Source organism: Rhincodon typus, chromosome 7, assembly GCF_021869965.1.
Source record: "Rhincodon typus isolate 14 chromosome 7, sRhiTyp1.1, whole genome shotgun sequence".
NCBI classification, from domain to species: domain Eukaryota; kingdom Metazoa; phylum Chordata; class Chondrichthyes; order Orectolobiformes; family Rhincodontidae; genus Rhincodon; species Rhincodon typus.
Window position 1 is genome coordinate 25,668,556 of NC_063338.1, and position 25,867 is coordinate 25,694,422.

Below are 25,867 nucleotides of genomic sequence, written 5' to 3' on the forward strand. Positions count from 1 at the left end.
GTGGCTTGATGTGACACCAGAATGAAGCAGAAAGATTCCAGGAAAGAGTTTCACTTTAGAATCAGTTCAAGCTATTATCAAATATGTAGATAGTATATACAGGTGTAATGAAAGTTTGATTTCCTATTGAAACTGCCTTGGAATAGAATTGGACTGTGAGAGAATGAGAGAAAAATGTAAACTAAAATTTGATAGATGTAATTTGTGTACTTGCATTTCAAAGAATTCACTTTTATAATCAAAACAATTGTAATACCAATAATACCACATTGCAATAGTTCAAGAGTTTAAGTCACTTGCTGCGATGCATATTTGGTAGTGTAATAGTGCTGAAAATTTCCAACAAATTGTAATTATGTTGGTGGACAGCTTTTTTTTTTGGTGAAATTTTCTTGTTGACATTTAGTTAATAGGTGTGGAATTTTCTTGATTCTGCCACTGATCAGATTTAGACTGTTTTCATCAAGTTAAACAGATTTATTATGGGGGAAAAAGGGCAATTGACATTCAAAATTTGGCACCCAAAAGCAAAAGTCTGCATGTGTAAGAAGTACAGATCCTGTCAGCTGTGTTATAGCTGACAACTGCCAGTTTCAAGGTACCTTATAAGTGGTAATCTGAAATTGACTACATTACTCTATCCTCAGGTGGCAACACAGAACTTGCCACTGCAGTTTTTGATTTGTTTTTAATCCTGAATTGGTTATTGAAAACTGTTTCTCAATATAAACATATTAGAATACTTCAGATTTTTTTTGGTCATTTACCTGCTAAATTCCAATCTTGCACACTTACAGTCCCCAAAAAAGGAAGAATAAGAGGATTTTAAAAATGCTGGAATTTGCCCATAAAGATAATGTAGTTGTCCCCATTTGAACAAACTCCTTTGTAGACCATATTAGTTTCTATTTATTTTAAGATGGTCATGCAAATTAAAAAAAAATCTGTATCTAAGTAGCACCTTTCATGATGCAAATGTAAATAATGAAGTATTTTTAAGTATGGTACTGTTGTAATGTAGGAAATAGTGACAAGTTTGCAGGCACCAACAAGACCACCAGATAATCCGGCTTGAGTAGTGTAGAGGAATAAATGTAGTTTGGGCAGGGGAGAATATCCTGATTTTAAATCCAGGGTTTTTTTTGCATCTGCCTGCTGTTTCATTCTTTATGCAACAATCCTGACGATTACTGAATAAGCTAAAACTTCCTTTCAGCTGAATAGCAGAAAACCCGGAGATATTGTCTCCATTCCCTAGTTATGAACTGTCTGAAACAAAACCAGACTACAAACATGTTTGGGATATCACTAAAGTCTGCCTATTTCCATCACCATAACAACACCCGAGTGCACGCTTGCCTCAACTCATCTGTCGAAACTATACTTGTGTTGCCTTTAGGCAGGACTCTTCCAATGTACTGCTGGTCTCCTATATATTACACCTTTAAGCTCTGTTGCCTGTGTTCTCAATGCCATTCATCTGATGAATCACCAGACTCGAAACGGTAACTTTATTTTCTTCCAACAGATGCTGCCAGACTTGCTGGTTTTCTGTCTTTGTTTCAGCTCTCCAGCACCCCGCAGTTCCTTGTTTTATTATCCGGATGTGCTCTTGGAGCTTCCGTCGTTTTTTAATTTAATTTTTTCTAACCAACCGATTCATGTTATTCTCCCCTTTCCAGCACTGAAAAAATGTTTTTATTTTCTCCAGCACGGAAAGAGGCCAGCATAGCCACGGTGGTCACCAAACATTCATGTACTCTATGCTCACCTGCCAGCACTTCGCCCGCAGCCTCGAATGCTTATAACGTTTCGCCTGTTCATCTAAATAGTTCTTAAACGTCTTGAGGGGTCCGATGCGTTCGGACTGTACAAACTCACTAATTGCCAAACAGCGTACGCCCCTCCCTCCCTTCCTTTCTACCCCGCCTTTTCCCTTCGCAGTACCTTATCCACCTTCCAAACTTGTGGTATGAAGCCGGGTGATGAGACGATGCGAACTTCAAAGTGATGGGGGACCTGGCTGGTGTCACTACGTTGCCGTCACACCGAGCCAATAGATTGCGCGGTCGGCGGGGAAAGGGCGGGAAAAGGCGGAATGTCTCCGGGCAGATTAGCAGCGCGCGGGAGGGAGAATGGCCGTTGGGATTCGGATGGGAGGAGGCGAGCAGCGCGCGCTGGTGGCTAGTCCTCGCCGTTGTTGAGAACAGCAGCGGTGGCGGAACCATGGACAACTTCCAGAAGGTGGAGAAGATCGGTGAGGGTACCTATGGAGTGGTCTACAAAGCAATGAATAAAGTCACAGGAGAGATGGTGGCACTGAAAAAAATAAGACTGGACGCGTGAGTTATGATCATTAGCAAAGCGAAAACTAATAAAAAAAAACTCGCTGACAGGTGACTTCTGTGAAGTGTCGACTCCAGTACTTCCTGCTGATGCAAAGCTCCTGTGTCTTATGTGGCTATGTGATGGCCGCACTTAAGTTTTGAAATGTTACATTATAAATCAGAAAGGCACACACACGCACAATGACAATGCTCGTCTGTCTTTGATGACAGTAATATATGATTGGGATGTTTTACTGTACCTAAATCCAAGGAAAATGGTGCTGGAAAAAGTAGATTATTAATTGTCATCTGAAGATGCTTGTATATACACATTCATGTTATAGCAGCGTACATCCACTGAATGACATTTTATATGAAAGGTCTCCATTTTAAGCTTAGCATAAGTATAATTTTTCATGAAATGTCAGTTGCGTAAAATCAAACTTCGCTCGTAATTTGTCGGAAATTTGCAAGTTTCATCTCAAAGAAATGTACAGATCTATACAACAGGTTCGTTACAGTTATTACCATGGCTAGCGGGGTACGCGTACAGCAATAAATTAGATTTGAAAATGGAAATAATACACATGCTGTATAAACATTGTTAACATAATTCGGATGAAAGCAGAGCAGAATAACAATTCTAACAGCAAGCAATAAATACAAACGAATATATTAAGTTGATATTCCAATTTTAATACCATAGATAATTTGAATGAAGTTTTGCTATCAATGATTTTAATATGAATTACTTAGTCCAATTGCTGCTTGCTAATTATTTCCGGGCATTCATCATTCTGTTAGCACCTTTTTATTATGAACTGCCATCTAACCATGTAACGGAAAGACTCATTAAAGAACAGCCCGTTTAAAGAAATATCAGTGTCACATATTTTGGAAAACTCTTGTTTATTTGTTGCAAATGCTGTTACAAGTGATGATATCTCTGCCCACATCCTGTAATATCATACTTGTTCTCATATTTTGGCTCAAATAAGATCTATGCCTTGCTGTTCCCTAAGTGTTCCGTCAAGCTTTCTGTATATATGATCTCGTTTGATGTGTTCCTTCCAGGCCTGTTGCTTCTACCTCTTGTTTGTCTCTTATCCAAACCTGATCTGCATTCAAAGTAGACAGTGTTTTTGCCTTGCGTCTCAAGTTATACCACTTCTGCTGCTTTCTTTTGTGGTGATTTTTTTTCTCTCTCCTTGACCTTCTGGTAGTCTGGAGAAGTTGTATTTGGCTTGAGATTGCACTTTAACAATGATATTTCTTCTTCCTATGAATAACTCTGCAAGTGAATATCCATTATTTAAGAGTTGTTCTGTAGCTGAGTGATACTAAGTCCCAGTCTGCATTCTTGGACATTAGTGACTTTATGGTCTTATCTGCCCTTCCACTTCTCTATTTGACTAAGTATGAAATTGAGAATATGTCACTTGGTTGATACCCACCTCTGTTGTGAACTTTCTGAATTCTTCATTCACAAATTGAAATCTATTTATCTGGGGAACTGCAAAAAACCTGTTTTAGTGCTTTAATCACTGACTGTGCTGTAATTGCGTGAAGTCTTGAAATTTCAATCCTTCTTGAAGTAGGTCTACCAGGACTAAATGTCTTCAAACTCAAATAAATCTATTGCTGCCTCTCCCATAGCCTTTCTGTAACTTTTGAGGAAAGTAATGGTTCTGTTTGCACTTTTTGGTTGCACCATGCTGACTGTTACGCTCTTTTTTTTTGAGTTGCACAAATTTCTGAGTTTTTCCTCAGTGGGTGATAGTGAAATGAGTTTACTTCTTCAATGAGGATTCGGTCTTCCTGTCACCCTAATTGAGCGTTTCCCTGTGTAGTGTATCATATATAATTTATGCCTTACCCAGAATGCAGACTTATTAAATCATTGTTTGCACCTCATTAGTTTTAGCCTGAATTTCTGTAATCACAATTGCATTTTTTGCGATCTTTTGATTCTAATAATGCAATTAGTAGCATACGATCTGTTTTGACTCGGAAGCTGAATTCCATGAGATCAGCAACTAATTTTCACGTCCACATGGATTAGCCAAGCTTCTTTTTCTATTGTGCATATCTTCATTCAGATTCCATCAATGCAATTGATGTATAGAGGTTACTAAATAAAAACCAAAAGAACTGTGGATGCTGTAAATCAGGAGCAAAAACAGAAATTGCTGGAAATGCTCAGCAGGTCTGGCACCATTTGTGAAGAAAAAAATCAGAGTTAACATTTCGGGTCTGGTGACCCTTCCTCAGAACTGACCCTTCTGAGGAAGGGACACTGGACTCGAAACGTTAACTCTGATTTTTTCTTCATAGATGCTGCCAGAACTGCTGAGCTTTTCAGCAACTTCTGTTTTTGTTTCTGATGTACAGACGTTTCCTAGTTCCATTATCTGACGAGAACTGCACCTAGTCTTGTGGATGATGCATCTGCAGCTGCTTTGGTAAATAAGCCTGGATTTAAGTGAACTGATACTTCTATGGAGAGTAGCTCCTCCTTAATCTTTTGAAAAGCTGCAGTCTGTTCCTGACTTCAGACCATTGTTGTTCTTTCTTCAAAACTTCCATGGTTCAGTAGGATGAACGTTCCAACTTCATTCACCATGCCTAAGAAGAATTGTTTGTATGTACTTTGTGTTGAAAGTTTTCTTATGTCCCTAGTCTTTCTGGGATCCACATTGATTCATAGCTCTAGATTATATGTCCCAAAAATGTAATTGTTGTCTTTGAGAATTGATGTTTCCCATTGAATACGAGGCCTGCATTCTGTAATGTTCTTAATATTTCTACAACTTTGTGGTCATGGATCTTTTTTGACTGATCGTGTCCTAGGAAATCGCCCAATTGACAAATCGTTGCTCATTTTCTCTCAAGAGTCTGTGACGTTACTCTATGAAAGATTTTTTTGTGCAGGTGAAGTTCCAAAATGTCAAAAGTTCAATGTAAAATCATCCAAATAGCGTGATGAATGCAGTCAGAAATCTTGACTCATCGTCTAGGGGCAACTTCAAAAATCTACTGTTTGTCTCTAATTTTGTAAAGAACTTGCTTTTGCTAATTTGATCAAACTGTCAACAACATAAAACTGGATGGACATCTCTTCAGACTCCTTTGTTTAATTGAATGAGATTCACAAAAAAACTTAGTTCTCCATTTAGTTTGGAAATTGTTGCTAAGAACTAACACAATGGTATTCAGGACATCACCTGTGAAAATGACCACACTTTTTAATCTTTCTGTACAACTGAGCTTTCACCTGTTTTATTCTCTGCTTGAGTAGCCTTTTTGAGCGCTTGTTCTAGAGCGAATTCCTCTTTAGATTGAAGGATATCTGACAATTTCTTGTCCGAAAATGTACAATGATTCAATCTCTTATAAACTTGTCCTTAAGACCTTAAGATATGCAGAGAAACCCACTGATTGCTTCACTATTCAATAAGATCATAGTTGATCTGATAATCTTCAACTCCATTTTCCTGCCTTCTGACGAGAACCCTTGACTCTCTTACTGATTTAAAAATCCAACAATTTGAGCTTTGAACATACTTAGTGACACAACCTCTACAGTTCTCTGTGGTAATGATCTCTGTAAATTCACCACCCTCTGAAAGAAGAAATTCCTCCATGTTTCTGTCTTAAATGTGCAACCTCTTACTCTGAAATTATGCCCTTAGTCCTAGACTCTCCCATAAAGAGAAACAACCTCTCAGCATCTATACTGCAAAACCCTCTACGAAATCTATATGTTTCACTTCTCATTCTAAACTCCAATGTTTACAACCCAACCTATTGGTTCCCCTTTATCTTCCAGTTTGTAACCTCCTCAAAGAATTATAATAAATTTGACAGGCATGATTTCCATTCAGATGAAGCCATGTTGAATCTACTTGATTCCATTATGCATTTTTAAATATTCTGCAAGTACATCATTTATAATAGACTGTAATATGTTTTAAATGACAGATTTTAAGCTAACTGAACCTGTTTTTTATCTCCCTTTTAGTTTCCAATCCTTTGGGACTTTTCCAGAAGCTAAGGATTCTTGGAATCTCTTTAGCTACTTCTTTTAATATCCTAGGACACAACTCATCAGGTGCAGGGGACTTATCTGCTTTTAGCCTCAGTATTTTCCCTAGTAATTTTTCTCTAGTGATAATCCCTGCATTTATTTTCTCCCCCACTATTGCCCCTTGATTATTTAGTATTTTAGGTATGCTTTTAGTGATTATTTACATGCAAGAGTCAATCCCACCTTACTCCAAGAAGGGTCTAACCAGAGTTTTGTATAACTGCAGCATAACATCTGCACCCTTATACTGTGGCCCTTTAGATATGAAGGCCAGCAATCCATTAGCCTTATTGACCATTTTCTGTAAAAACCAAAAGAACTGTGGATGCTGTAAATCAGGAACAAAAAGAAAGTTGCTGGAAAAGCTCAGCAGGTCAGAACTGAGGAAGGGTCACCAGACCCGAAACGTTAACTCTGTTTTCTCCTCCCACGTTAACTCTGTTTTCTCCTCCACAGATGCTGCCAGACCTGCTGAGCTTTTCCAGCAACTTTGTTTTTGTTGTTGACCATTTTCTGTATCTGTTCAGGCCATTTTAAAGACCCATGCACCTGAATCCCCAAATCTCATTGGACATCCAGTGGATTTAATTTTGAACCTTCTAAAAAATTCTGATCTGTGCAAAGGTGTGCAATAGATGTTTTTTAAAAAGAAAACCAACACACACTTCTATCGATTAAGAAGTCACCTCCCTAAACACAGTTTCTGTGAGGTCATAATTAATCTGTTGCATGTTTGTCTCCAACAGGCATTACATCTCAAGTGATACACATTATGTGTGATGCTTTGAGATCTAATAACACATTAATTGAAATCTTCATAAAATAAAACTGTTCAATATTAAATTATCTAGTTAACACAGCATTCATTACAATAGCGTACACTACATTTTCCTCCGTCTAGTAGCTTCTGAACTCCTGTAGCCATTGGCTATAGATTTCACCTTCATCTGCAAATAATTCATTACCTAAGTTTTGTTGGCTCCCATTTGGCTTTTGAGAAATATCTAAATACTCTTTCCTCTTAGCAACCCCTCTCCTGCTTTACAGTCCTTCCACCCTTTGCAGCCCATCTTCCCTCCTTTGTAACTCCTGTCTCCCTTTGCATTCAATTTCCCAACTTTGTGGCTTTACATCCTCCTGGCCTGCTAGCTCTGCTTCATATTCCACCCCAGCTACCTCTGGATTGTGACTGCCCCACTATTTCCAGCCTTCCTGACTGTTGCTCCTTAACTTCTCACTGCTGCTTCAGTTACAGGCTGCTTATTTCATATGTTTGCTGCTGATAAGCTCATCAAAGATTCTGTCCATTCTACCACCTTTCTCTGATTGGTTGTTACCATGATTGAATTTTCCTGGGAGTTTTGGTGACTTTCAGAGATGAATTTGCCCACCCCTGGCATGTGGTTTGACTGTTGCACACCAGTTGTTTTAATGGGGTGAATTCTTATGTCCTGCTACTTGATCTTCGGTCACCTTGATTGTCACATTAATGTAATGTGTGACTCCCTGCAATCAATTTGATGAATTTTTACAGTGAATCTGAAGGCTCTCTTATTTTGAATGGTTTTATCAGTTGCAAATTGAACATAAATGGCTTCCCTACAAAACGTGGCATTGCTTATGTAGGAAATGCCCATGTGCGTAGCAGATTATGAAATCTTACAAGAGACACCTGCAGATCCCTGAAAGGAGCCAGAAGCAAAGAAATGCAGCATTGTTGTGATCTTAACCATAATCTGGCAAACTGTGCATGATATCTTCCTCCAGGTGACAGCAGATTTCGGCACAAACTTTCAAGAAAGTCTGAGCCTCCTGAGGCACAATTGCCTAGACATATCCAGAAAGCTGACCTTCAGTCAGTGCACATTGTGTTGGGGATATTGCCTTCAGTGAGTTTAAACTCTGTGTTCATTTGTATCCTCAGTGAGCCCTGATGGTGATGATTTTGGTGTCAGTACTGCTCAACCAGTTCCTAATCAGAAGTCCACACTAGAGCTGCAGAAGCTGCTCCCATGGTACTGAGAAGGCCAACAGCTAGGAAGTACAAATAAAGTAAAAGAAATGTCTGAAATAACCTAAGGTCTTGAAAGTTATCTCTAAAGCAGTGAAATTACACTCTGAGCAAAACCTGTGAGCAAAAGCTTTTAACTTGGCTCAATATTTGAAGGCTTTCCAATCTGAATTTCATAGCCCGGTTGATTCTTGCACTGCACTTCCCTGGTGAGTTTCAGATAGCCTAAGAAAGCCCTGTGCTATGCAGTTTGACCCAAAATGCAGGTTTATGACTTCAGTTAATTGCCTTTTGGTATCCTTATTCACATCTGCCTGTCCCACTGGGCTAGCAGGCCTTGAAATGTGCATCGGTTAATGAGAAAATACTGACATGCTGCAATTTTACCTTCTTTAACTCCCAGCATTTACTGTTCTGTTAGCTATTATTATAAGTTGTATCCAATTTATAATGGACCTACCTTGCAAACTTGTTACACTGTAATTACATACTCCTGCCATTGGAGTCACTGTTGAACCTAAGTTTTGTTTCAAACAAAAACAGAAATTGCTGGAAAAATCAGCATCTGAGAAGAGAAACAGTGCTAACGTTCAAGTAAAGTGACCCTTCTTCAAAACTAAGTTTTGCATCTGCTAGCTCCTCTGCTTGTGCTGCATAGAACATCCTATTTTCTAACAACTTTACTGATTAATCTAGCATAATTATTTCTATTGAACCATGAAAGTAAGATTAAATAAAAATATGATGTAAAAATTATGTTGGTATTAATGACTTCGAAATATGGTGAAATATATCAGTATTAAAGAGGCAGTTGTCCCCCGTCAGCTTCAACTGCAGACTGCACTTGTTTTTGACTCCAGATGTGCGATGACATGCTAGCTCATCAAAGCAGGTCAATCTGTACTACAAGTAACATAAAAGGAACTACTAAAGTCTTAAGAATGAAGAAAAGAATAGTCAGAGGAACAATGGGACCAATTAGGTACGAAAAAGGAAATTTGTGGAAACAGTAGGCATAGATCACTAACTGAATGAGACTCTGGCTCCATGTTCATGAATTAAGATGTTGCTAATGTTACAGTAAAGAAGAAGCTTGGTATGGTAGAGAAATTGGATTGGAGGAAAATAGATAGAAATAAATAAACGATTGGAACGGCTCAAATTAGTCATCATCCAGCCATAATGGATACATAGTGGGCGGCACGGTGGCTCAGTGGTTAGCACTGCTGCCCCACAGTGCCAGGGACCCGGGTTTGATTCCAGCTTTGGGCGACTGTCTGTGTGGAGTTTGCACATTCTCCCCGTGTCTGTGTGGGTTTCCTCCGCATGCTCCGGTTTCTGCCCACAGTCCAAAGATGTGCAGGTTAGGTGAATTGGCCATGCTAAATTGCCCTAGATTAGGTGGGTTATAGGGGGATGAGTCTGCGTGGGATGCTCTGAGGTTCAGTGTGGACTTGTTGGGCCGAAGGGCCTGTTTCCACACTTTAGGGATTCTGTGATTTTATGATCTTGGGTTGATGAGAGAAGCAAGGGTAGAAATATGAGATTCTGGTCACAATCTTTCAATCCTCCTTCAATAGTGGTGTAGTCACAGATCAATGAAGGGTTGAATGTATTACATCTCTGAAAATAAAAACAAAATCAAGCAATCATGAGCCAGTCATCAAATGTCAATCTTGTGGCGGTGGGGGGAAATATAGAAACCATGATCTACGATAGAATTAATTTTCACTTGGAAAATCATGAGATAATAAATGAAACCTACATGGCATTGTTGAAGACAAAAGCTGGCAAACATGATTGAGTTGATGAAATTAGTCCTGTTGATGTTATGTATGTGGATTTAATAAGATGTCCCATTGGTTTAACAAGCTGTGGCAGTCACAGCGTTGATACAATATTGGCTATTGGACAGAAAACAGGAAATGGTGGTGAATGGATATTTTACAGATTCAAGGGAAATATATTGTGGTATCCTTTAGGTATCAGTATTCAGATCACTGCTCTTTTAATATGTATTAATAATCTGGGTATAATTTAACGTTTTCAGATGACACACAGGTTGCAAATATAGTAAATAGTGAGGAAGAAAATAGCAAACTTCAGGAGGACATAGACTGCAGAAAATAACAGATACACTGCAAGTTTGAGAAGCATGGAAAGCCATTTTGGAAGAAAGATTGAGAATAGGCAATTTAAACTGAATGGTACACCATGATTACCTTAAGTGCCATTACCTTAACAAAAACTGTGCAACTGTTGAGAGAATCGAATAATTTTATTCTGTTATCATGTTCATCCCTGGGTGTGTTGTAGAACACAGAGACCTAGGGGTTCAGGTACATAATTCTTTGAAATTTGTTTCACAGGTACACACGGTGGTTAAGAAGGCGTTTAGCACACTTTGAGTGTAGGAGTTGGGATGTCATGTTGAGGTTGGTGAGGCCTCTTCTGGAGTACTATGTACAGTTTGATTGCCCTGGTATAGGAAGGACACTATTAAAGGGGAGGAGGTTCAGAAAAGATTTACCAGGACGCTGCCAGGAGTAGACGGTTTGACTTATAAAAATAGGCTGGATAGGGTGGGGCCTTTTTTCACTGGAGCTTAGGAGGTTGAGGGGTGACCTTGCAGAGGTTTATAAAATCACGAAGGGCATAGGTAAGGTGAATGGCAAAGGTCTTTTCCCTAAAGTGGGGGAGTTCAAAACTAGGAGGCATCTTTTTAAGGTGAGAGGATAAAGATTTATAAAGGACATGAAGGGCAACTTTTTTACACAGCGAGAGTTTAGTATGTGGAATGAACTGCCAGAGGAAGTGGTAGATGCAGTTACAGTTACAACTTTTAAAAGACATTTGGATAACTACATGAATAGGAAATGTTTGGAGGGATATGGGCCAAATGTAGGCATGTTGGACTATTTAGTTTGGGAACATGGCCAGCGTGGACTAATTAGACCAAAGGGTCTGTTGCCGTGCTGTATGACTTTTTGATTTTTCTCACTATTCAGGTTGATCTTTGTAACATATTGGAAGTTTCAACCGATGTTAATATAATTAAGAAGTTGGGAAATTAATCATTAGATTACATTGAACTGCTTATTGGGTAAATCATAAGAACATTTGAAGTCTGAATTTCAAATAGAATTGTAATAGCACAGAGAAGGACATTCAGATTATTAAATTCTTGCAAGTTCTCTATCATAGAATCCCTACAGTGTGGAAACAGGCCCTTCAACCCAACAAGTCCATGCTGAACCCCAGAGCATCCCATCCAGACCCATTCCCCTATAACCCACCCTCCCTGAGGACTATGGGCAATTTAGCATAGCCAATCCACCTAACCTGCACATCTTTGGACTGTGGGAGGAAACCAGAGCACCTAGAGGAAACCCACGCAGACACAGGGAGAATGTGCAAACTCTGCACAGACAGTTGCCCAAGGGTGGAATTGAACCTGGGTCCCTAGTGCTGTGAGGCAGCAGTGCTAACCACTGTGCTGCCGTGCCATCCCAAATCTAAAGACAAATCTAGTCAGTCCCATTAACTGGCTATATCCCTGTTACCCTGCAAGTTTATTTCCCTTCAATACTTAGCCATTTTCTTTTTAAGTAAAGGGTATACAAAAAGACAAATGAACTGTTGCTGAAGATCACAGCCATAAACCAGAATTTGAAACTGACAATGATGTGCTCATATTTTCAATATGTTGTTATATTTTATAGTGAAATGGAAGGCGTGCCAAGTACTGCTATACGGGAGATATCTTTGTTAAAAGAATTAAATCATCCAAATATTGTGAAGTAAGAAAAGTTATTTTTGTATTTCAGTCTGATTAGGCAATGTTCTGTGCAACAAGGAAATACAAATAGCTCAGAACTGGCTTTTGTAAAAGTTTAACAAATTGTAAGCTTTTTCACTTACTGTTTGTTAAATATTTTTTGTATGTTTGACTGCAAGTTATGGGAGTTTATTATTTGCTGAACAATCCATTATTAACACATATTGCTGTTTAGACAACATCAGAAGTCAAAGGCATCTCTTTCAAATTATTAAATCTAGTCAAACTTTGTTGATAACAAACTTATGGGAGCAGCAAAGTATTGTTAGCATGGTTTGAAAATAAGACTCAAGAAATAAAGCAGTTGGTTAGTTTTGCAGTCAAAAGATCCCCCATTGTACACAGTAGATCTTTAATTCAGACCATATGTTTAAATGATGCTGGTGAGCAGATCAGAATATATTGACTGCAAGACTAGCATTCTGGAGAAATTAACCTAAAATTCCTGATATAAAACCAAGAACTGTGGATGCTAGAAATCTGAAACAAAAACAGAAATTGCTGGAGAAACTCAGCAATTTTGGCAGCATCTGTGGAGCGAAAGCACCATCAATGTTTCAGGTCCAGTGACTCTTCATTAGAACACCTAGTTCCAATGAAAGTTCACTGAAACCAAAACATTAACTGTGCTTTGTATATGTAGACACTGCCAGACCTGTGAGTTTCTCCAGCAATTTCTGTTTTTGTTTCAGAGTTCCTGCTTTTGGTCAATTCACATTAAATTTATCCAGAACATTTGTTTTTGTGGACACAAGTTAAGAACAGGACCATATTTGGCTCTGATGCACTAGATGACGGACCTTGATGATACACGTTCTATGGTATTGTATTGACTGGTTACTAATCAGGATGTTGCTGACATATTTGGTTCTATACTATGAGATGAGCTAGTGACTTCAGGAAAGAAGGAAAGATACCTTAGCATGGATGGGGAAAGGTCTATTTTCAGTGAAGTTTCCATATATTCTTTAATTGTCAGAATAAAACAAAATAAAATAAAAATAAATAGAATAAAATAAAGAAGGTATGACAGGATTCAAGAGAAGCTAATTGTTGGATGATACAATTTGTTCCATGGTGCAATTCTAAAATTTGCTAGTGTTTAGACTTTTTGATTGGAGACTGAGATCATGATAAATTTCTACTTTTCATTTGACATTTGCAATAACATGAATTTGAATCTACTAAAGCATAGTATTGTAAAAAGCAGTCATGATTAATATGTGTACTCTTGTCTTAGACTGTTAGATGTTATCCACAGTGAAAAGAAATTGTACCTAGTGTTTGAGTTTCTGAATCAAGATCTGAAGAAGTATATGGACTCTGCTCCTCCTACTGGACTCCCTTTGCAATTAGTTAAGGTAATTAAGAATTAAAGTTATCTTGACATAATTTACACAGGCTTGGAATGTCATGCAGACTTTCATCACCCAAATGCCAATTCTACCCATTTTTGACTAACTTCTCCCCACCAACCCTTCTTTGTGATTCAAACCTGGCACCATTTTCATTCTGGGAAGACATGCAGTTAATATTTTCCCAAGCTTTTGCTAATTTGAAGCTTAAGTCAACCACAAACAGAAGTACAAACACAGAGATGTTTTGATTGCTTTTATTCTAACACTGTTGTGCCTCACTATTGGCACAGTCACAAGAATGAATAAAATTGTGGAACAAAAACACAAGTTGCTGGAAAAGCTCAGCAGGTCTGGCAGCATCTGTGAAGAAAAAATCCGAGTTAATGTTTCGGGACCAGTGACCCTTCCTCAGAACTGATGGTAGCTGGGAAAACATTGGTTTATATGCAGAAAATAGGGAGGGGAATGGGTTAGGCAGTAAACAATAGGGTAAAGGTTAGAGCCCGTAGAGAGAGAAGAGCAGAACGTAGATGTTCTGCGAAGCAGTCACCCAGTCTACACTTCATTTCCCCAAGGTAGAGGAGACCACATCATGAGCAGCAAATACAGTTGACTGGATTCTGGGAAGTTCAGGTAAAGTGTTGCTTCGTCTGGAAGGTATGTTTGGGCCCTTGAATAGGGGGGAGGGAGGAGGTAAATGTGCAGGTGTTGCACCTTCGCTGGTTGCAGGGGAGGGTGCCATGGGGCTCTGGGGGGATGTTGGGAGTGAAGGAAGAGTGGACCTGGGTGTCCCGGAGGGAACAGTCCCTGTAGAAGGCAGACAAGGGAGGGGAGGGGAATATGTGTCTGGTAGTGGCATCTGGCTGGAGGGGGCGGAAATGGTGTCTGATGATCTTCTGGATGTGGATGCTGGTGGGGTGGTAGGTAAGGACAAGGGGAACCCTATCTGTGTTGCGGGAAGGAAGAGAGGGGTGAGGGCGGAATTGTGGGAGATGTGTTGGACCTGTTGAGGGCCCTGTCGACAACGGTGTTGGGGAATCCTCGATTGAGGAAGAAGGTGGACATTTCGGAGGCTCCCTTGTCAAAGTTGGCCTGATCTGAACATATGTGACAGAGATGGAGGAACTGAGAGAATGGGATGGAGTCTTTACAGGAAGCAGGGTGTGAGGATGTATAATCCAGGTAACTGTGGGAGTCAGTGGGTTTACAGTGGATATTAGAGGCAAGTCTATCCCCAAAAATGGAAACAGATATGTTGAGGAAGGGAAGTGAGGAGTCAGCGATAGACCAGTGAGGGCAGGGTGGAAATTGGAAGCAAAATCAATGAACTATTCCAAATCTGGACAAGAGAGGGAAGCAGCACTGATGATATCATCGATATATCGGAGAAAGAGTTGTGGGACGGGGCCGGAATAGGACTGGAACAAGGAATGTTCCATGTCCCCCACAAAAAGACACAGGCATAACTGAGGCCCATGCGGCTATCCATGACCACCCCTCTGACCCGAAGAAAGTGAGAGGAGTTAAAAGGGAAGTTGTTGAGGGTGAGGACGAGCTCGGCCAAGCAGAGGAAGGTGGTGGTGGGTGGGGATGGTTCAGGTCTTTGCTTCAGAAAGAAGCGGAGAGCCCTAAAACCCTCCTGTGGGGAGTAGACGTGTAAAGGGATTGCATGTCCATGACAAAGAGGAGATGACAGGAACCTGCAAACTGGAAATGTTGAAACTGGCGTAAAGCGTTAGAGGAATCACGGATAAATGCGAGCAGGGATTGGACTGGGGAGAGAAGACTGAGTCAATGTAGGAAGAGATGAGTTCTGTGGGGCAGGAGCAGGCTGAAACAATGGGTCTGCCCAGACAGCCCTCTTTGTGGATTTTTGGAAGGAGGTAGAAACGAGCTGTGCGGGGCCAGGGGACTATCAGCTTGAAGGCAGAGCCGGGGGGAGGTCACCAGATGAAATGAGATCAGTTACCGTAGATACAATGGCCTGATGTGTCATGGTGGGGTCATGGTCCAGGGGAAGATAGGACGAGGTATCTGACAGCTGGCGCTAAGCCTCTGCAATGTAGAGATCAGTACACCAGACGACAACAACACCACCCTTATTGGCAGGCATAATAACAATGTCAGGGCTAGATCTAAGCGCACTGAGTGCAGTCACTTTGGAGGGAGATGGGTTGAATTTGGTGAAGGGGGGGTGCAGAGAAATTGAGGCAACCAATATCACATCAACATTTCTCAGTGAACAGATCGAGTGCAGGTAAAAGGCCAGAGGCAGGATTCCATGTGGAGGGAGAATGTTGGAACTGGGCAAAGGGGTCTGTGGGATGGGGAGAGGACTCGTGTCCAAAGAAATGGGCACGGAGGGGAAGACGGCGGAAGAAGAGTTTGATATCATGTCGTGCCCGAATTTCGTTAAGGGGGGGATGCAGAGGAATAAAGCTGAGGCCTTTGCTGAGTACAGAACATTCAGCATCAGAGAGCAGAAGCTTAGGAAGGATGGTGAATACCCAACAGGAGATGGTTTTGGGGGAGGAATTGGAGTGAGAGGGAAGGGGAGGAGGGGAAGGTTCCAGAGGGCCGTGGGTATCTTTGAGTTGTTGCATTTTGTGGGCCTTGATGCCTGAAAGGAAAATAAAAAGTTTCTTGTTAGCACAACAAATGAGCCGGAGGACGAAGTGGAACTGCGGAGTGGTGCAACTCTGAGCCAGTATGTTGCAATGGTGTTAGAGAAAAAAGTCGAGAGTGTGCATGTGACGCGCATGGTACTGAGTGTGGATCTCAGGATGCGGTGAAAGCAGTTGTCTGTGGAACATTGAAAGTCACAGAGATGTCTGTGATCCTGGGAGAATTCAAAACATGAGGGATGAAACTTCAGTCGGAATCCACGTGGGGTGAGGCTGAGCTGGAGGCAGTCACTGAGGAATGTGATATGGCTGTAGAAACGAGTTTTACCAAATACTTGGTCAAACACCAGGAGTGACAGTGAAATTAATGTCGGTGGTCCAGGACAAAGATTGGAATAGAAATCCTGTCGGAGAGAGGAACAGAACTTCTTCAAGGTGGGCATGCCTAGAAGAGATGTGGCAGTGAGTTAAATACTAAATAAAAATCGAAAAAACTGCAGATGCTGTAAATCAGGAGTAAAATTATGGAATCTGACATGTACAGAATTATGAGAATAAACCCATACCATAACATTCTGTGGCACCACACTTTAGAATTTTTATTTTATTCTTGTGAAATGGCATCACTGACAAGGGCAGTATTTATTACCCAGGCTTAGTAACCCTTGAAAAGGTGATGGTGAGCCATGTTGTGAACTGGTGCTGTCCTTGTATGAAGGTTGTTAGTTAGGTAGTGCCAGGACTTAGACGCAGTGATGATGAAGAAATGGCAATATATTTCCAAGTCAAAATGATGTGTGACTTCGAGAGAAATTAATGGAGCTGGGACTGTCATCTTGTAGTGTTCAGATGAAGAAGCCTTGGTAATTTGGTGTAGCACACCTGGTTTATGGGTTCTTCTTTGTCCAGTGGTCCCTTGAAATGAAGAGGATACTTGGCGCAGAGTATAGCTGATGACAAGAACCTATGCATTGTTCTTTTAACACACACAGGTTATTGCACTGCAGCTCCCACATGGTTCTGGCTGACCATGAAACTCTCCTGCTCTTAGCCCCAGGATTTGTAGGTTGAGAATCAATCTGGTTGTCCATGTTATGAACACACTTTCAATAGCCTTCACTATAGACACAATTCAACAAGGAAGAAGATACTGAATGTTTGAAATAGTGTCAATAAGCAGATGTCCCGAATGGTATTGAATTTTTTGGGTGTTGTAAGAGTTGCATTTCATTGAGGTAAGTGAGAGCATTCCCTGGTTTGTCCCTTGAAAATCATAAAAAGGCCTTGGAATTCAAGACGTGGGTCATTTGCTGTGGAGTACTCAGCCTCTGACCTGCTGTTGCAGCCACAATCCTTATGAGGATGTTCCAGTTAAGTTTCTGTTCAATGATGATCTCCAGAATATTGGTGGGACATTCCACAGTGCTAATGCCATTGAATGTCATGAGGAAGTGGTTAGAAACTCTCTTATTGGAAATGATCATTGCTTGGCATATGTGTGGCACGAATATTCTTTGCAGTTTATCAGACCAAGCATGAGTGTTGTCAAAGTTTTATTGCATCAACTTTAATATTCCATCATCTTAGTCTTTCTAGGTTTCAATGACAAATAAACACTCATTGATTTGGCTTTAACGCAAATGTCAAACATGCATGTCAACTGAATTCTATTTTGTAAGGAACTTGCTCAGTACAGATTTGTATTTGATTTAATTGTCACAGCGGCGGGCTAATTCAGTCACTGGGAGCCATTGGCAATACTGTCATTGCAATTCGCTAATGCCTGAACACAATTAGAAAGCATTCAGGCACCCACCTGATCAGCTTCTTGGTTTCCCAGGTCCTGCATGGTGGATATTACACCTCCACCTCTCAGAATTATTAATCAATCATAGACCTAAGCTCAATAGTACCAGCAATTTCACCAGGAGCGGTGGCTTCTTCCAGTACTGCAGCTATCACTTGGAGGAGGAGCAGTCAGGTTTACGCCAGGTAAACTGGGTAGGCTCATTGGGTCCAGTCAGGTAGTTCAGAGGTTGCAATGGGAATTGGGTGTCCAAAGGAGGGATCATTTAAAAAGAAGGATGCGGTTTTCTTATCGAGGCAGCCCTTGCTGCCAGCTAATCACATTGACCACAAATGCCCAAGCAGGAGAGACTTTGCGCTCAAACCACTCATTAATTTATACTCAGATAATGTGGCTATCTGCCTCTGTTACCGCTGGTCAATGCTGCAAAGATTGGAGGGAGTGCAAGAAGATTAGGAAAATCTTAAACTAGCAAAAGATGATTAAAAGAATACACAGAGGCTGAAGTTAGAATATTAAAGTAGACTTGCTGCAAATATAAAAAACAGTCAGAGAGCTTCTACAAGCATATAAAAAGAGAGTAGCCAAACATTATTTCCTTTAAGAATGAAACTTGGGATTAATAATAGGAAACAAAGAAATTGCAGAGATTTTCATCTTAGGAAACGCAAAAAACATCCCAAGAATAATTGAAAATCAAGGGGCAAAAGGGAGGAAGGAACTCAGAACAATCACTATCACCAGGGATAAATACAGAAATCTTATTCACCCAAAGACTGACAAAGTACGTGCACCTGATGAACTCCATCCTAGGATCTGGAAAAATGGCTGTGGAGATAGTGGATACATTTGTTTTTAAGTTTCTCCTTTTATTTAGATTGTGGAAATGTCCCAAACGATTGGAACACCACAAATGTCATACCTCTATTCAGAAAAGGAGGGAATCAGAAAGCAGGAATCTATAGCCCAGTTATCCCAATGTCTAGCATCAAAAAAATGCTATAATCAATAAATTCATGACAGTCAGCCTCAGTATCATTAGGGATGGTTTTTAGAAGTATTATTTTACTATTAAGACGTTTTCAAGCACTGTTTGTTCTTCTATCCAACTGCCTGGTAGTTGCAGAAACCAGAATATCGTACCAACTTCCAATTAATTTACTCACAGCATTCAGACTTAATATTCGATTCAATCATTCCACCTCCTGGAATGTTTTTGTTTGTGATGTTTCAGTTAATAAAAAGCTGGTTTTCGCGATTGGCACAAGTATTATTGCCTGAATCAAAATGACTACACTGTAGGGAATTTCACACTTTTTCTTTGGAGAAGAGGACTGCCTAATTGATCTAATTAAAACAGGCATCAGATTTTAAAGAAGACATTAAGGTCTGCAGGCATCAGGAATAAAACATCCTCTGTGAACAGATTATGCATTTATCCTGGAGCCATTGGAGAAGTTTTGTTACCTCAATTATGAACTAGCACAGTAGGATTTATTTAGATTTGTGATGGATTGATAGGATGATAAAAATGCAATTTGTCTGTTATGAACGTTTGAATAATCTATTTCTGAATGTTGAGTGTTTACATAACAAAACACCTTTTTTGTCAGAGTTATCTGTTCCAGCTTCTACAAGGTGTTGCGTTCTGTCACTCTCACAGAGTCCTTCATCGAGATCTAAAACCACAAAACTTGCTTATTAATGATGCTGGTGCAATCAAATTAGCAGATTTTGGATTGGCAAGGGCTTTTGGAGTTCCTGTGCGCACTTATACCCATGAGGTAATTAAGATCTGTGCAGTTTTGAAAGTGGTTAATAAAGTTAAGACTTGAGATGAAATTTTACTCCCATAACTTTTATGGATTTAGCCCTTGCTCACATGTGGCATTTTTAAAAGGTTGCTCAACCAACTAATGCGCATTTTCCAAAATCAGAATGCTGCAGGAATTTGGTTTGAAAGCTTGAGTGGACAGCAGCTTAGGTGTCAGTCTTTTAATTGGCCACAATGGGTAATATAGCTGCGCAGGGCCAACTATTCAGCAAGATGGTGTGGATGAGGGGGAAATCGCATTACACTTTTAAGTTCTAGTGGCAAAATTCAGTCAACAGATCAAAAAAGATAAAAAGTGACTTTATATCTATTAATTGAAAATACTGTAAAAGAATAGCACGCTCCTCTTCTTCATTGCCAAAAGGCTTTGAATCATGGGGATCAGTTAATCAACAACAATTTACCATAAATTGAGGCAGGTAATGCCAAATCTGTTATAGTCTTGTTTCCCTGCCCTAGGTAGTGCAAAGAGCAACTTCATTACTCTATTTATATATTAATTATTGAGCCACATATAGACCTCAGTAGCAATAAACATTTACATTTCTCAGTAATCACTGAAATCTGCTGATAGTTTAAGACTCTTGAATACTTTTAGAATCTATAGTGGACAGTGATCAGTCAAATATATTTTTAACACATTTATGTTGAAATGATTTTGGAATTAAACATTCTAAATTTTTATTTTTCTGTGATTAAATATCATTGTTGACTTCATTTTTAGGTTGTAACCTTGTGGTACAGAGCACCAGAAATTCTAATGGGATGTAAATTTTACTCAACAGCAGTAGATGTTTGGAGCATAGGATGCATCTTTGCAGAAATGGTATTTATTATCAGAAATACAACTAATTTATAAAATATGTATATATTTTTGTTTTTACATGTATTTATATGTATATATAAAATATGTATTTATTCCTTCCTAGTATTTTAAGAATTTTTTTCCTTTTAAAGTTTGAGGAAAATAAAAACACGTGTAAAAATGTGTTGAATGATCTCACTGCTGAAATGTCATCTGTGTATCTATTATAAGTCTCGAATACATTTTGACCTCCCAGTACATATCAAATTTACTTCCTATACCCGGTAATAGAAAGACTGTAGGATTTTTGTTTCGGGTTTGGGACAATGAGATCAGAGTCCTGACTGCCCACCATGTCAAAAATTGTCATCTGACATAATTTTTAAATGAATGACAAATTAACAGCTAAAGTGCATGTTTGCCATCCTATTAAATATGCTGAACAAATTCTTGACACTGAAAGACCAATAGGAGATTCTCCAACACAAAGGAAAAGGAAGCTTGCTGGTAAGGGAAAGGGAGGACACCACAAGGTGGAGGCACCCTCTCAGCATTTCCAAAAATTTTGAAAACAAAAATGGTCACAACCATGAGAGCGCTATTGTGGAGGGGCACTGCAGAGAACACTGCGGACTCGCTGTGGCTACCTTTCTGCATTGTCATCATTGCGGAGATGGGTTGCGCAAATAGGTTAACTTACTATGGAACTCTGGGCCCTAGACCTGCTAATAGGAGACCATCTTCTTTCCCTGAGCATGGTTTGGCCACACGGTAGGCCCCAGATACCAACTGGAAAATTCCAGTTGGTGTAGGAAAAGGGCATTAAATAGACTCCTTAGTTATAGAGTCATAGCAATGTACAGCATGGAAGCAGACCCTTCAGTCTGACTCATCCATGCCGACCAAATATCCTAAGTTAATCTAGTCCCATTTGTCAGCATTTGGCCCATATCCCTCTATACCCTTCCTATTCATGTACCCATCCAGATGCTGTTTAAATGTGACTGCCTCACTAGCACTGCATCTCCAACTCAGCCTCCTTAAAATGGTCCAGAGGCAGGAAATGCTGATGATTGACGTGCAGCTGTCTCACAGCAATTTTTCTGCCCTCTGCTGCCTCTGGGAACAATTGAAAATCTGATCTTATATATAACAACATGTCACAATATATAAATTCCATGTCAGCATTTATAATGGGAATTTTCTGTTCCAATGCATTAAGGTTTTACTATCATTTTATTTTTGGACAAATTAAGTCACCCTTGAAAAACTTTTATTTTCAGTAATTGAAATGACTAATACCTGACTGGATATTCCTACAGTTGGAAACCTCTTTCACTACGTCTGAATAGGTACCAATTACAAAATTTACCTGTGTGCAATCTATTCATCATGAGTATGTGTAATTTTCAAAATATCATGCAATGCAATTTGAGTGTGAGCATGAATTGAAAATAGGAGTGACTTTCCTTCCGTGAAGATTTTAGTCACTTCCTTTCAAAGACTTTAAAGAAACTGAGGAGTTATTTGCATGGGCAACTTTTACATTATCGACAAACTTTAAATTATGTATTACTCACAAACAGCTTCTGTCATTAGAATAGGCGCAGTTAGGTATGAGACCGAAGGAGATATTTTACATTAACTTGGACACTGTTCATAATACCAAAATCTGCCCCAGTGCTCCCAGACCTATCCTTTCAGTATGCCTCAAGGCTCTGGACACATACTCAAAATCCTCAGGACCCATGGTGTACTTCCTGCTGTTCCAAAATGCAGTAGCTACTCCAAACTTGATATGAGTATTCTTAGTACGACCACATGGCTAAGCATCCTGTTCTCATAAAACTTTGACTGACAGTGAACAGTAATGCAGAAAATGTGTTGAATATAAAAATAGTGGATATACAAATTTCGTAAGGTTGCTTTGATCTTATACTAGCTGGGTTACATACTTTATCAGCTCTGTGGTTTTTGTGATTTACTTGAATGAGAAAACAGCCAAATTTCACTCTAAGTCCTTTCTGTGTTTGCTGGTTTGAACTGCAGCTTCAATTGGTTTATTACAGTCAGCCTCAGTATTGTTATGGATGGAGATTAGGCACCTCGGATGGGGTGGGAAAAGCAAGACTTTTTCTCTTTGACCTTAAAATGCATTCCAAAGAAGATTCATATTGGACTTGAAACGTTAAGTTTACTCACAGACATCCCAGATGATACTAAACTTGCTGAGTTCCCCATCACTTTCTGTTTTTATAATAAAATTCCTCATTTAGATATTAAGTAAGAAAAGTTTGGCCTTGGATTAGTGTCTTTTATAGTTCAATAATTCGTTGACACCTATGTAATCTCACGGATGAAGTATAATAAATTGGGTGAAGAACTAAGATGCAGTTGGATCCCTTGTCCCAATGTCAGATTTCATTTTCAATAGAAAATGTAAATGAAGGGAATAAAATCAATATAATTCCACAGATCTATGCCCTATACCAATCACCTTTAAGATCTATGTGAATTCTTTCTTCAATTAAAGGTCACAAGAAAACCTCTGTTTCCTGGAGATTCCGAGATTGATCAACTTTTCAGGATTTTTCGCACACTTGGTACACCAAATGAGGCTATGTGGCTTGGGGTAACACAGTTACCTGATTACAAAGCAAATTTCCCTCGGTGGGTCAAACAAGATTTCAACAAGATGCTACCCAATCTGGACATAGATGGCAAAGACCTACTAATGGTTAGTAGTACATCCCAATAAATTACTATTATAACTTATTTTCAAAAAATATACTTTATTCATATCATATGTAAAAGTATATTACATAATAGTTCAATATTAGCATTAAAGTACAGTACAATTCAATTACTTTCAATATCGTTGAGGTGCCTTACTACCCTTACAATTTCAGACTAAATTTAAAATATATAATCCATGTTAATTATTTAGCTCAAGATGTTGTACGTTTCATTCTAGCCTTCTCAGTGTACCATGGCAGCGGGGCTTAGACTGTGATCTTTCCCCATTCAGTCTTTAAGGCTGCTAGCCCAAGCTTCAGAGTGTCCCTCAGTAGTCTTGAAGTTGCAATGTCTCAATCTACAACTGTCAGTCATGGACAACTACTTGCAATGGAAGTGTCAGGCAAGCCAAAGAGCATCTTTCACTGAGTTGATGGTCCTCCGCAGTAGTTGATATTTGTCTAGGCCCATGGCTCTGGGAACAGCCTTCAGAGAATAAAGACTTGTATTGTGAGGCATATTAACAGTTGTGTATCCATTTATAAAGTGGTGTAGATACTGGCTCAAAACTTGAAGGAATGTCTTTATATCAGTACCCTGTTGCTGTCCCACTGAAAACATATATAAATGTCAACATATAAGTTGACCTTTGCCATCTTGAAAAATACCTCCAAAAACAGGGTAAACTTATTTGCTGAATAAAAATGCAGGGTGTGGATGTTCACTATGTTTGTTGTTTGCTATGCAGGGTCTGCTCTGTGTGAGCATACTTTAAACTCCTGCACATGTTCATAATACACCCCGTCTTACCTGCTTGATCCCTTATACTTAGTTGTAAGATACAGTAAGTAAAGCATCCATTTGTTGGTGAAAAGTTGAAGCTGACTAACGCAAGTATGACCTGTTGTGGCTGAAAGGTTGAGGAATTTGACTTACATTTCAAACATATAATTATGCAAGAACATGATTTTTGGGGCAAACAGCTAGCTGTCTGAAAGGCCAGGCTGACTTCCATGCTGTAGTTTTTTGAGTTAGATTTGACCTGTTGGGTCTCACATGCTAAATTAAGGTTGCAATATCCAAGTACATGAGTTTGAATTGTACCATTGTTTCTTCTTGTCATTCAGTGGTACAGATTACAGAATTTTTTGCTTTTAAGAGCACAGTAAAATAGCAAAGGCACACAGGATTTAAATCTGTAATTTTGTTTTAAATTACAACATCAAATTTATAAAGATATTAAAAAGGTGGGTGAGACTGTAGGTTTTGTAAATAGGGGTAGAATTTGATTTTGTATGATAGCATAAATGGCTGATGGCAATGTGCCTGAACATTTACATCTTCCAAATTTTGCTTTATATATTCAACATGCCATAGACTATAACAATGATTGACCTTCAACTTGCACAGATGATTTGTTAGGTTGCAGTAAGAATTGTGTATATGAATAGGTACCCATAAGAAAGTCCAGAACGTGAAAAGGATAGAGAAGAGATTCACTAAGATGACTCAAGGATAAAAGAATTTCAGAATGTTAAGCATTGATCTGAAATATATTCAAAATAATATATTCAAAAACAGTTTTGACCAGTGCATAGGGAAACAAAAATCCACTTGTGGATGAATCATCAACAGTGAACTTAGAATGAGCAAAAGATCCAAAAAGGTTTGGAATATATTTTTATGAAGAGGATTGATAAAACAACAGTAAAGCAGAAACTATGTTAACACTTTTTAAAGGAAAATGTCCTAATATTTGAGAAACCTTTAAAGAAGAAGAAGGAAGGGCAGAAGATCGAGTGCATAATTATTTCAGAATATTAGGCAGGTTAGATTCAGTTGGAAGGAATTTGTTACCTTTCTAGACTTATATTTCTTATTGTTAAATGGTTTCCTGATAGTTTTCTGAAGTTTTTAGATGTTATTAATGAGCTCATATGCATTTAACAACATGCTCTGCTGTTCTTAACATGATAAGATTCCTGAATTTTCTTGTACTTGTTTATCATAGATTTAGGTTGAATGTTATATTCTTTGCTATTAGTTCTCTATGGGAAATTATATGCTGGTTAATTTTTTTAAAATTATCAGTAGTTATTTTAATCAGCACTAGAAGTGTCTATCTGTGTTCCTGTTACTTTTAGTGACCAATGTGGAAAATAAAAGTTTTTGAAATGTTTCCTTTTCATTTGTAGCAAATGCTCCAGTATGATCCAAACAAGCGGATTTCTGCAAAGGTTGCTATAAGTCATCGATATTTCCGTGATGTCACTATTCAACTGCCACATTTACAGCTGTAAATATTTGGTTGTTGGAAGAAAAAGGAACCATCTCAATTTTCTTGCTTTTATCACTTTTACTTGAAAGTATTATCTTCTTAACTATCCTAAGTTGCAAAGTTGTATTTGTAGAGTGTTTTGGCAAGAGCCTAGACAAGTCT

General features: G+C 39.1%; 1 protein-coding gene across 1 annotated transcript; it reads left to right on the forward strand.

Moving 5' to 3' along the window:
* The first annotated feature begins 1,118 nt into the window (after nucleotides 1-1,118).
* On the forward strand, nucleotides 1,119-25,853 carry LOC109923466 (cyclin-dependent kinase 2-like). Its single transcript, XM_020523501.2, has 7 exons — nucleotides 1,119-2,342; nucleotides 12,148-12,225; nucleotides 13,504-13,624; nucleotides 19,666-19,836; nucleotides 20,611-20,712; nucleotides 23,225-23,428; nucleotides 25,623-25,853. The coding sequence occupies exons 1-7, from the start codon at nucleotides 2,011-2,013 to the stop codon at nucleotides 25,725-25,727; spliced, it is 1,113 nt and encodes a 370-aa protein (XP_020379090.2). The 5' UTR covers nucleotides 1,119-2,010; the 3' UTR covers nucleotides 25,728-25,853.
* The last annotated feature ends 14 nt before the right edge of the window (nucleotides 25,854-25,867 follow it).